The sequence below is a fragment of the Hippopotamus amphibius genome, chromosome 6 (assembly GCF_030028045.1).
Source record: "Hippopotamus amphibius kiboko isolate mHipAmp2 chromosome 6, mHipAmp2.hap2, whole genome shotgun sequence".
Lineage (NCBI taxonomy): Eukaryota > Metazoa > Chordata > Mammalia > Artiodactyla > Hippopotamidae > Hippopotamus > Hippopotamus amphibius.
The window spans coordinates 2882807-2895118 of NC_080191.1; the positions used below are offsets into that span (position 1 = coordinate 2882807).

A 12312-nucleotide genomic window follows, 5' to 3' on the forward strand; every position below is an offset into this window, starting at 1 on the left:
TACAAGATATGAAAAGTCCCTGCCTAAATTTCTGTAAAACACCTTCACTGTTCTGATGATAGGAAAACAAGGGCAGACTTGACAATCGTCATAGATGTCTACTATATTTTCTGAAGTTCAAATGTACATCATTCTGGAGTAAAGATAGTTTGCAGTTCAATCAGCTCGTGTAATGGAGCACCAAGAAAGGGTGCTGGGTGCAGAGTGAGACCCCAGCTCCCACATCTTGGATGTTAATGTTCTTTGCAGCACAAGACAGTTCTTTCATTTTAATGCTTGCTTATCTTAACACAAATTTTCAATTCATTTTCTTATCCAGGGAATAGAATTTCCAAAAGATGCAATCAAGAAAAAGCGCATGAAATAATGTTATATCTAAGCAGAGACATGAAGGAGAGACATGAAGTAGAAAAACAGGAACAGAAAACCTGCAGAAGGTCACAGCAACTAAAGGACCAAAATGGGACACAATTCCTGGTTTATCCAGGTAAACGATGCGGGTATCCATCAGCACTGAGCAAGCACTCAGCATGGAGCAGGCACCGTCCACGATCTCCACTTGCATAATCTCATTTCATCCTTACAACATCCCTGTCATGTTGGTACCACTATGATTCCCAGTTTACAGAGACAAAGACAAACACAAAGTGAACGGGTTTCATTTCATATGAAATGACAGGAATCAAACACAGACGCGACCTTGGCGTAAGTGGTGCCCGAGCTGTCTGTAGACTGAATTCCTCTTCTTCAGCCAGACCGGCCTCAAGGACTTGGGGGTATGGGTCTAGCTCAGCGCTCTTTGTCCCCACAGGAACCCCGCTGTGGCCAATAAAGCGTTCTGGCCATGGCAGCTGCACCCTCACCCCCCCGCCCCCACTGGCCAGCTGGCCATGGCTGACCCTGGCTTAGCTCCTCACACTGACCTTGCAGTTGGCACCACAGCTGTGCTCCTGTCACATCTCTGCCAGGGCTGGTCCTGTCTCCCGCACACAGACACCTGCTGCTCTGTCCCCGTGGGGACCCAGTTGGGGCAGGTGGTAAGGACCTGACCCGTCTGGAAGGCAGCCCCCCGCAGGTGTGAATGCCGAGGGGCCGTCACCTGAGTTTCACTGGTCAGCGGGATGGGAGCCGCGTGGGAGCAGGAGCAGGGCCGGCCGAGAGGCAGGGATGCCCGCTGAGAGGGGCTGAGGCGTGGGCTCTGCAGAGAGAGCTGGGGAAAAAAAGGAGGAATCAGTACAGATTTGGAAAGTGAGGTCTCTGGAATTTGGCAGCAAATCCTTGTTTTTATAAGTCTCCCGCCAGATCCGCCTCCTGAATAAAGCTGCCTGGGGGTGTCCCTGTTTCCCTGGTGGAGGCCAGAGCTGTGCGCTGTGCTGTGCAGTTGTTACCTGAGGGAGGTGCCTGTTAGCGGGAAGCTCTCACTCCAGGGCCTGAGGCTCTGCAGTTCCAACACTCCCAGGTGCTGCCTTTAGGGACCACTAACATCCCGTGTTAAAATTCACCGTGTGCTGTCTTGCTTTTGCTCATTTCTGATTAAATATCATTTCAAAAATTCTTCAAGGGTGAGATAGTATCTTTTTTAACTCTAATTTTCCTTATTTTTAATTAATTAATTAATTTTATTTATTGGCTGCATCGGGTCTTCATTGCTGCATGTGGGCTTTATCTAGTTGCAGCAAGTGGGGGCTACTCTTTGTTGCGGTGTGCGGGGCTTCTCATTGCGGTGGCTTCTCTTGTTGTGGAGCATGGCTCTAGGTGTGTGGGCTTCAGTATTTGTGGCATTCAGGCTCAGTAGTTGTGGCCCTCGGGCCTAGCTGCTCCTCGGCATGTGTGATCTTTCCGGACCAGGGACTGAACCCGTGTCCCCTGCATTGGCAGGCAGATTCTAAATCACTGCACCACCAGGGAAGTCCGAGATAGTATCTTTTTCTTCTCTGAACGAAGTATCAAGTACACACAAATGCATGTTAATCCACTAATCCCTTAAAGGCGAGACTCTGTTATTTTTAACCGGATCATAAGTTATACACACTTTTTCTATAGAGTGTATCCTGGTCGCAGTTACCATGGAAACATATTTTAACTGCTTGTGTAATACTGCAGTCGTGTTTCCATCAACTAATAGGAGCAGGAGAAATAAATTATCAAAATGCTGAATTTACTTTTGCTCTTAAGGAAGCAACATCCAAAACTCATTTATAGCTGGTTCATTCATTCCGAGTTGTGAGAGGGTCCCTTGTTTTCAGGGACTAGTAAACGAGTTTCCTGACGGCCTCAGATGGACATTAATAGGGTGACTGGAAGCCCCATTCGCAGCAGAGCTGTGAGCCAGCGGGGACTTGACGGCCGATGACACCACCTGCAGGGCAAGGGCAGCGCTCTGTCCTCACCTGCCGGGCTCCGCTCTCGCTCAGCAGACAGGATCTGGGCAGGCATTTTCTCTCATCAAGGGGTCCAATGTGTAAAAACTCCCCTGGAAAGACTTTACACCCGACAGATAATCATAAAAGGAATTGCCTTTGTGTCTGTCTTTGGAATAACACACTTGAGGAAAATTGAGAAGCAGGATTTTTTCCAAAAGAGCAGATCTTTGGGGACCACACCCCTGCACGCCTCATTCAGTGGTGAGAAGGGACCCTGGGTGTCAAGGCCCACTGGTCGGTGCTGGGCATCACTTAGCTGGCACACGGCCAAGGTTCGCACCTTCTCCTCCTCAGTAGTGGGGCGCGGGCCCGTGAGTGCTTGCGGGGGAGGAAATGCCTGGCTTATCTTGGCCGTTTGAGTACTCAGCTGTATCTTTCTAGACGTCAGCAGCCCTCTGAAGGGAGAGCTGCGCACTGGACATGCTCAGCACATAGCTGTTCACCTATTGACACTAGATTCACTTTTCCCCTACAACTAACTTCAGGTGTCATATGCAGGCAATTGATGTCTCTGACTCTTTAAATATGCTCTAGTTATTGTTACTCAAGGATTCACTCTAGAAACATCCTCTGAGCGTCTGTCACGGGGTGGGGTCTGGACACGAGGCAGTCTAGCGGGACCTCGGCCAGGCAACGTCAGGGGAGAGACGCTGACCCTGCTTAGGGATGGACAGAGCACCAGGAGGGCTCCGGGCCGGACCCCCAGCCGTGTCCTAAAAGGTCCAGGAGGGCTTCTCCGAGGAGGAGACCCAAAGGGCAAGTGGTAATTGGCCAAGAAGGGAAGTTTGGAGGAGTTGGGGGAGGGGAGACATGGCATCAGGGGACACAGGGAGCAAGATTTCAAGCAGCGAGAGCAGTGTAGAAAGGCCTGTAGGCGGGACTGTGGATTCTGCAGACTCTGAGCAGGGAGGCCTGGCGAAGCCTGGGGGGCTCCGCGTGTGTTCACACAGTGTGTGTGCAGGCATGTACACACGGGTGCACACGTACGTGTTGTGGAAAGAAAGAAGTGGTGATGTGTGAGGCAGGAGAGAAGAGCTGGGGTCGGGTCATGACCAGCTCTGTGTGTTACTCTATCACGTCCTTTATTGTCGCCATAATGTCCTTTACTCTGAGAGCGGTGTGGAGTTGCTGGAGGTTTTTCACCCGTGGAGTGAGATGAACAGACTCACATGACCTCCATGCCACAGCGTGGAGAGCAGCCCGGAATGGGGCCGGGCTGGAAGGACTAGCTGGAGCTGACGTGGGCCACTTCTGTGCTGCGTGTCCCCTGGGGTGGTGGCATCGTCAAGTCACATGTCATTTATCTGCTGCACATCTGCCTTCTCCTGGGGAGCACGGTGGCTGACCCGGGAGGGAGCGAGGTGACGGTGCCAGCCTCCTGTCCCAGGGGCACCCCGAGTGCCACCTTGATGGCAGCGGTCATCAGGCACTCCGCTTTGTCTCCGGGGGCGTCGTCAGGGATGGAAATGCTGGAACGTGGCAGAAAGGAAGTACGGTGTCTGGGACCACAGGAAGCAGCGTTAGAACTAAGGCTGTTTTTCTAAAGCTTTGCCTTTTTTCATTTCAGGTACATTCACCTAGGCAAGAACCCCAGTTCCTTCTCTCTCCACCCTCTGCCTGGAGCAGCCTCCCGGCCTCAACAGGCAACTGAGTTTATTCACCCACAAATCATCCTGGGGCCTCAGTCCTCAAGGAAGACGCGCTCTCGTGTTGCATGTGGTGCCAAGCTTTGCTGTCACAGAGAAGTGATTAAGACAAGCTTATGAGAGACAGTAAACAGCCAGCGATGAACTGTTACCAGCTCTATCCCAAACTCATGGCTTCTGCACTCTTTCTAAGGTACTTCTAGCCACTCAGGGCTCAGATTCAAGGCTAGTTTCCTACCTGAATTATCACTTGAGAGGGTCTGATACATTTTTCTACCAAGCACTGTATGAAACCTAAGAAATGGGAATAGGAAATTTGAGATGTTTTATATGATCTTTGTTTCAAAATGCTTAAAATGTTTCTGCAGGGAAGGGTTCGCACACCTTTATCAGGTGTTACCTCTCCTAAGACCCCTCTGGGAACACAGCCCCGTCCACCACCGTCAGCTGGTGAAGGCATGCTGCTTTGTGCGTGGGCTCCTTGGGGTCAGAGCTCCTGATGTGGGACAGTGTGGCCTCAGGGGGGAGGTGGGGGATGGGCTGGGCCTGGGCTCGCCTGTGGAAGGGACCACGCATCCCCACTGGGGACCTCAGCTTCCCTGACTGGGGACTCCCACTGGACCTTGTCTTTGTCTCCTTCACTCGGGCTCCCCTGTGGTCAGGTGAAGGGACAGGGAGGCTGGGGGAGAGGGGGGGGAGCAAGGAGGGGCCAACCGCAGGTGTGGAGACCCCCCATCCCAGCAGGTTTGGAGGGAAGCGGGGACCCTCATCTCGGGGTCCAGGAAAGGTGTTCGCAAGCCTCGAGTCTTGCCGAGACCAGCTCGGCGACTCGAGGTGAGTGACGGGTGCCGCAAGCTTCAAGAAAACACAGACACAGATTGAAGAGAAAGATGGGACGGGGGACTCAAGACCTCTAGGATCAAGAGCCTTGCTGATTGATCCCACGTAGCTTTTATTGAGTTCTTGGCATAGCCTAAGGGTCTAACACTCCCAGTGTAGTCCCACAAACAAGGTTATCTTTGAAATAAACAAACAAAGGCCTCACGTGACTGGGGCAATGATCTTTGTTTGCCTCCTGGGTCCGATTTGAGCAGGGTGTGGATCTGAGCTGGGCGTGGATTTGAGCAGGGTGTGGATTTGAGCAGGGTGTGGATCTGAGCTGGGCGTGGATTTGAGCTGGGCGTGGAGAGCAAAGCAGCCCTGGGGGCAGGAGACCTCTCTCAGATGGATTAAGGGTCTGTGCCCCACCCCTGTTGGCCCCTCTGTGACTGTGCCTGTCTTAGGCTGTTCCTCCGCTGAGGAATCTTACCCGTCTCTGGCTAACCAGCCATCCTCCGGGGCCAAACGGGGTGATATGAGGTGTGCAAGTGAGAAAGGGGCTGCGCCCCCAGAGAGGGTCAATATTCTGTTTCCACGGTAGCCTATACCCCCATGGCCTCCACGCCCAGCACCCTTAGTTCCTCCATGCTCAAGCAGGACATTCTGCATCCAGTCACTCGGCCCACATATTTTAATTACTTTTAGTCACATTTACAAGGTTTCAGAAAGACTTCTGAATGTCTTCCCACAGAGTCCCACCCCTTGGAACTGCCTCCTGCTGGTCCAGCCGCCTGGGGTTTGAAAAGGCCGTTGGCTCTGGAAAGCTCTGTGGCTGAGAAGCAGGAAGAGGAAGGAAGTAGGATGCTACTGGCTATTGTTCTAGGATTATGGGCACGAGGTACAGGCTTACTTTGGTCTTCCTTACAGACTGTTCACTAGGACGTGTCTGCCAAAAAAAAAATAAAATGCAGGCGGCTGCAAATGGGAAGTTTATTTGGGGTCCTAAGAATTGCAATTTGGGAGACACAGATTCAGGGTAACCCCAAAAGAGTGTTCTGAGGAAGAGAGAGGATCAGGGGCTTATAAAGACAAAAAGCCAGGAAAAAAAGAACAGAGAAAGAGAAAACAAGCCAGGAGGCTGTTAAAAGTTGCCTGGCGAGAACTGTGATTGACAGATGCAAGTCAGAGAAGATTTGTCCTTAAGGAATCATAAGTTGTTTTAGGGCAGGGGTGCAATAAGTAGATAGACTGTCTCAAGTCATTTTAGGGTTGAAGTATCTTGAGTTTCTGGCAGGTGTTCTGGACGACTTCATCAGGTCAAAAGGTCGGATTCCATCCAGGCTGAGGTGTGCATGTCACCTTCCTCCGTGGCCTCCCGGCTCTGTGTCACAGAGCTCTCTGAGTTTAGCTTTTCCTTCCACAGATGGGAAGGGACACAGGGACCAGAGCAGAGAGTATGCGTGATGAAACAACAGTAGTGATTGTACTCGCAAAACCCAGCATTTACACGGCACTTGGCTGTGGGAGGCCCTGTGTAAGTGTTTACACCTTAGAGTTGATTCTCGTCATCTGTACGTCATGTGTGATAAAGTCACCGCAAACACTGGTTTCCGAAGACTGAGGCACTGCTACCGAAGGAGACACAGGTCAGGTTCCTGGGAGGCCAGGTCAACTGATCAACCCATAACCTTGTCTGATGTGTTTCTCTTTAAAAACATCTTATTCAGTGTGTAGTATTGATTCATTAGCGTGGAACTCGCAGCCAGCAGCGTATAACTCAGCCTGAACGAAGCTTCTCTAACACAGCGGCCCCCAACCTCTTCGGCAGCAGGGGCCGGTTTTGTGGAAGACAATTTTTCCATGGATGGGGGGGGTGGTTTGGGATGATTCAAGTGCATTACCTTCATTGTGCACTTTATTTCTATTATTATTACAGTGTAATATATAATGAAATAAGTACACGACTCACCGTAATGCAGAACCAGTGGGAGCCCTGAGCTTGTGGTCACTTGCCCCGTACTGATGGGGTGCTGATGTGAGCCTGCAAGCAACTGCTTGATTAAGGTCTCTGCGCAGTCAGGCCTCTGCTAACGGCAATCTGTGTTTGCAGCCTCTCCCCAGCACTGGCATCCCCGCCTCAGCTCCGCCTCAGAGCATCAGGCATTAGGTTCTCATGAGGAGCGCAGCCTAGATCCCTCGAATGTGCAGTTCACCTTGGGGTTCCCGCTCCTGTGAGAGTCCAACGCCCCCGCTGATCTGACAGGAGGCGGAGCGCAGGCAGTGACGTGAGCGATGGGGAGGACTGCTCACGGCCTGCTGTGCCGCCCGGTTCCTGACGGGCCACCGACTGGTACCGGTCTGCAGGCCGGGGGTGGAGGACCTCTGCTCTAACCCATTTTTCCTCCATAAGCTTTCCTGTGCTGAGGACACTAGACAGCGCTCCAACCCTAGGCTTGGGGGCTACTTTAAACAGAGAGATCACTAACAAAGGGCACAAATACGTGAAAAAATGCAGCAGTAAGCAGACCACGGAAATGGTGCTTGTTTTGCAGTATGAGCTGAAACAAGAAGGCTCACCACAGCCTTCACCCCAGCTGTGAGCGTGTGTTGGGTGACTGTCTAATGTTCTGCACATGTCCCGAGTGACTGAACGTGCTTGCGAGTATTGATTTTGGGCTTACAAATAAATTTTGGCAAGTAGGTGAATTTGCAATATAGAACCCCTGAATAATGAGGGTCCATTGATGTATCATTTTATTGAATCATCATTACAACCCTGCAAGACAGGGACTATCATCACCTTGATTTTCATATACGAGAAAGTGAAACAGGAGTTTCGGTTGACTTGCCCCAGCTTCACAACCACAGCATGGGGGAGCCAGGACTCTAACCCAGGCAGTCTGACTGCGGACTGTAGGCTTTTATCTTTTTTTTTTTTTAATTCATTTACTTTGGCTGTGTTGGGTCTTTGTTGCTGTGCCTGGGGTTTCTCTAGCTGCGGCGAGCGGGGGCTACTCTTTGTTGTGGTGCACAGGCTTCTCTGCAGTGGCTTCTCTTGTTGTGGAACATGGGCTCTAGGCACGTGGGCTTCCGTAGTTGTGGCTCACAGGCTCTAGAGTGCAGGCTCAGTACTTGTGGTCAATGGGCTAAGTTGCTCCTCGGCATGCGGGATTTTGCTGGACCAGGGCTCAAACCCTGTGTCCCCTGCGCAGGCAGACATTCTTTTTTTTTTTTTTTTTTTTTTTAAGAACTTTTATTGAGATACAGTTAACAGACAATAAACTGCATATATTTAGAGTGTACAATTTGGTACCCCAATCTCCCACTTCATTCCCCCCCAACCCTCCCTGCTTTCCCCACTTAGTGTCCATATGTTTGTTCTCTACATCTGTGTCTCTATTTCTGCCTTGCAAACTGGTAGATTTGTATCATTTTTCTATATTCCGCATATATGTGTTAATATACGGTATTTGTTTTTCACTTTTTGACTCACTTCACTCTGTATGACAGTCTCCAGGTCCATCCATGTCTCTAAAAATGTCCCAGTTTCATTGCTTTTTACAGCTGAGTAATATTCCATTGTATGTATGTACCACATCTTCTTTATCCATTCATCTCTTGATGGACATTTAGGTTGCTTCCATGTCCTGGCTATTGTAAATAGTGCTGCAATGAACATTGGAGTGCATGTGTCTTTCTGAATTATGGTGTTCTCTGGGTGTATGCCCAGCAGTGGGATTCCTGGGTCATATGATAACTCTATTTTTAGTTTTGCAAGGAACCTCCATACTGTTCTCCATAGTGGCTGTATCAATTTATATTCCCACCAACAGTGCAAGAGCGTTCCCTTTTCTCCACACCCTCTCCAGCATTTACTGTTTGTAGATTTTCTGATGATGCCCATTCTGACCGGTGTGAGGTGATACCTCATTGTAGTTTTGATTTGCATTTCTCTAATAATGAGTGATGTTGAGGAGCTTTTCATGTGCCTCTTGGCCATCCGTATGTCTTCTTTGGAGAAATGCCTGTTTAGGTCTTCTGCCCATGTTTTGATTGGGTTGGTTTTTTTTTTTTGATATTGAGCTGCATGAACTGTTTATATATTTTGGAGATTAATCCTTTGTCTGTTGATTCGTTTGCAAATATTTTCTCCCATCCTGAGGGTTGTCTTTTCGTCTTGCTTATCGTTTCCTTTGCTGTGCAGAAGCTTTGACGTTTCATTAGGTCCCACTTATTTATTTTTGTTTTTATTTCCATTACTCTACAGGGTGGATCAAAAAAGATCTTGCTGTGATTTACATCAAAGAGTGTTCTTCCTATGTTTCCCTTTAGTAGGAGTTTTATAGTGTCTGGCCTTACATTTAGGTCTTTAATCCATTTGGAGTTTATTTTTGTGTATGGTGTTAGGGAGTGTTCTAATCTCATTCTTTTACATGTAGCTGTCCAGTTTTCCTAGCACCACTTATTGAAGAGGCTGCCTTTCCTCCATTGTACATCCTTGCCTCCTCTGTCATAGATTAGATGACCATAGTTTATCTCTGGGCTTTCTATCCTGTTCCATTGATCTACATTTCTGTTTTTGTGCCAGTACCATACTGTCTTGATCACTGTGGCCTTGTAGTATAGCCTGAAGTCAGGGAGCCTGATTCTCCCAACTCCGTCTTTCCTTCTCAAGATTGCTTTGTCTATTCGGGGTCTTTTGCGTTTCCATACAAATCGTAAAATTTCTTGTTCTAGTTCTGTGAAAAATGCCATTGGTAATTTGATGGGGATTGCATTGAATCTGTAAATTGCTTTGGGTAGTACAGTCATTTTCACAATGTTGATTCTTCCAATCCAAGAACATGGCATGTCCCTCCATCTGTTTGTGTCGTCTTTGATTTCATGAGTGTCTTATAGTTTTCTGAGTACAGGTCTTTTACCTCGTTGGTTAGGTTTATTCCTAGTTATTTTATTCTTTTTGTTGCAATGGTGAATGGGATTGTTTCCTTAATTTCTCTTTCTGATCTTTCATTGTTAGTGTATAGAAATGCAAGAGATTTCTGTGTGTTAATTTTGTATTCTGCAGCTTTACCAAATTCATTGATTAGCTCAAGTAGTTTTCTGGTGGCATCTTTAGGATTTTCTATGTATAGTACCATGTCATCTGCGAACAGTGACAGTTTTACTTCTTCTTTTCCAATTTGGATTCCTTTCATTTCTTTTTCTTCTCTAATTGCTGTGCCAAGGACTTCCAAATGGCAGATGGATTCTTAACTACTGCGCCACCAGGGAAGTCCTTTAGACTCTTAATCCTTTTACTATCTCCATTGTGTTATGCCTTCAATAAATTTTATGCAGTATTTTCTAGGAAATTAATCTTGGCTCATAGGGCATGAGAAGTGAAAAAACCCAATCACATTCTTAAATCTTCAATATTATTTTCTAAGTAAAATTTCTTACACCCAAGTACAGGTTGAAAAAAGTGAAATTGCCCTTTTTAGGTTAAACGCAGTTGAACACTGGCAATTTCACATGGCTCAACTTCATATATCCTTGGAAAGCTTTCTCCCCGTTCGTGGAAGTTTTTATTTCGTCTTTCTACATATGGAAAACTAAAGTTACTAAACTTCTAAAGGAAAAATGTTAAAGAATGTATAGATGTACCCTTTCATTAACTAGAAGCATAGAGGCTTATTATTTTACAGCAGGTGTTTTCATCCATTTTTCTGATCTTTTTTTTTCTCACTAATTATTACAGTTTATTGTATGACAATTATATCTCAATAAATGTTCTTAAAAAAACAAAATATCAAAAAAAAAAACCCAAAAAGATATAAAATAAAATATCACTGGTTTTAAAAAATTAATTTGAAAGTCTGTGTAGACATCTCAATACTTTCCCCCATTCCATACAGCCAGAGCTTCTGTCCTGGTTAACAGTGTGGTTGCTGATGAGGGCAGGATCTTGCATTCTTGAAGTTTCACTCTTGAAGTTAGAAGAGGGTGTACAGGAGACCAACAGTGGTTACCATGACCACTAGCCAAGTTGTAGTCCAAGCTACTTTAGATGATGGGGCCAGTCCACAGGCTGAAATGAAGTTGACTGTGTCATTTTGGCTGCTCACGGGATTGCTGACTTGGCAGGTGTAAGACCTGGAGTAGTTCTGCGGCGTGTGGGTCACTTTAAGCACGCTGTTGTGCAGCAATTTTAGAGTGAAGTCTGCACACCAGCTGTAGTTCACAGACTGCTCCTGGATCATGCAGGACAGGATCGGGTAACAGCAGGACAGGATCGGGTAACAGTTGTTCGCATCCTGTATCTTCGTGACATTTATGACGGGTTTCGGGACAGGGTCAAGCACCACCAGTTGGATCCTCTCTTCCTCCTCATCCCTAGTGTCCTTTAGCACCTTTAGGAGGTAAGTGCCGCTGTCCTCCTCCTGGACCTTGTGGATGTGCAGTATGCCATTTGGAAGATCACGCTTGGCCCTGTTCTCAAATTTAGTTTTGAAGTATTTAGGCTTACTGGAATCCCATCCTACAATCTTCTGGTCAGCAGTATAAAACCAGGTGAGTGATTTGTATTTTGCCGGCAAACTGGAGATTTGTAGACTCACGTTACTGCCGGAGGCTGCGTACTTTGAATTACCTTGTACGCTGGTTGTCAGGAACAAGTGAAGCTGCAGTAGAAGTCCCAGTGCCAGAGACAGTTCCCGTCTTCTGGAGCACATGCTACTCTCCAGAACTTCCCAGGAACTCTGGAACCTAGCCGGAACCAAGCTAGAAAGGGACTGAAGACTCTCTTGAATTCCCATTTTTCTGATCTTTTTAAGTTAAGGAGAGAAGGATAAGATCTCATACTTTAGTATAAATAGGCCAAATGTAAGTATTTTCTGCCTAAAAGATGGCGAGTGTTGGACTGTTTTATCAGAGCAAGTGTGTGATCTGATTTTCTAGGGGGGTCTTATAATAATGTTTTCTCATTGAAATTAAATTATACTGAAGGCGGCAGGATGGACAATAAATCTTTGGGGCTCCACCTTTTAACTGTCAGATTTTAGGGAAGGAATAGAGTAGGTGATGTAATAAAACAAAGCAGTAGGCATTTTCATCACCATCACATCAAAACTGGAAAACAAAACCTATCACTTGATGACCTCGGAGGAGTGTATTTATGGAAAACTCCAAGATTCTCTGGAATTCACACCGCACAGGCAGCCCTGGTTTCTCATCTCTCCTTAGCATGGTAGACAAAAAGAGAAAAAAAGTCACTACCTCATTGTTCGTGTCTGTCCACCCAGCGCAGTGGAGGACAGTGTTTACACTTGTTCAAAGGTCTGCAGGGTTTATGCACAATTGGAAAGGCGGGTTGGATCAACTACTCCTTTCACAGGTAGGGTTTCGCTCTTTCAAACTCCTAGTTGGAAAATGGCTGAGTAAAA

The 12312-nt window shown here is 47.4% G+C and overlaps 1 protein-coding gene across 1 annotated transcript; it reads right to left on the bottom strand.

The window, feature by feature from the left end:
* Positions 1-10756: 10756 nt before the first annotated feature.
* LOC130855915 (CD48 antigen-like) lies at positions 10757-11643 on the bottom strand. The gene has a single exon (XM_057739997.1). It carries the CDS (start codon positions 11599-11601, stop codon positions 10864-10866), a length of 738 nt encoding a protein of 245 aa, XP_057595980.1. The 5' UTR covers positions 11602-11643; the 3' UTR covers positions 10757-10863.
* Between the last annotated feature and the right edge of the window lie 669 nt (positions 11644-12312).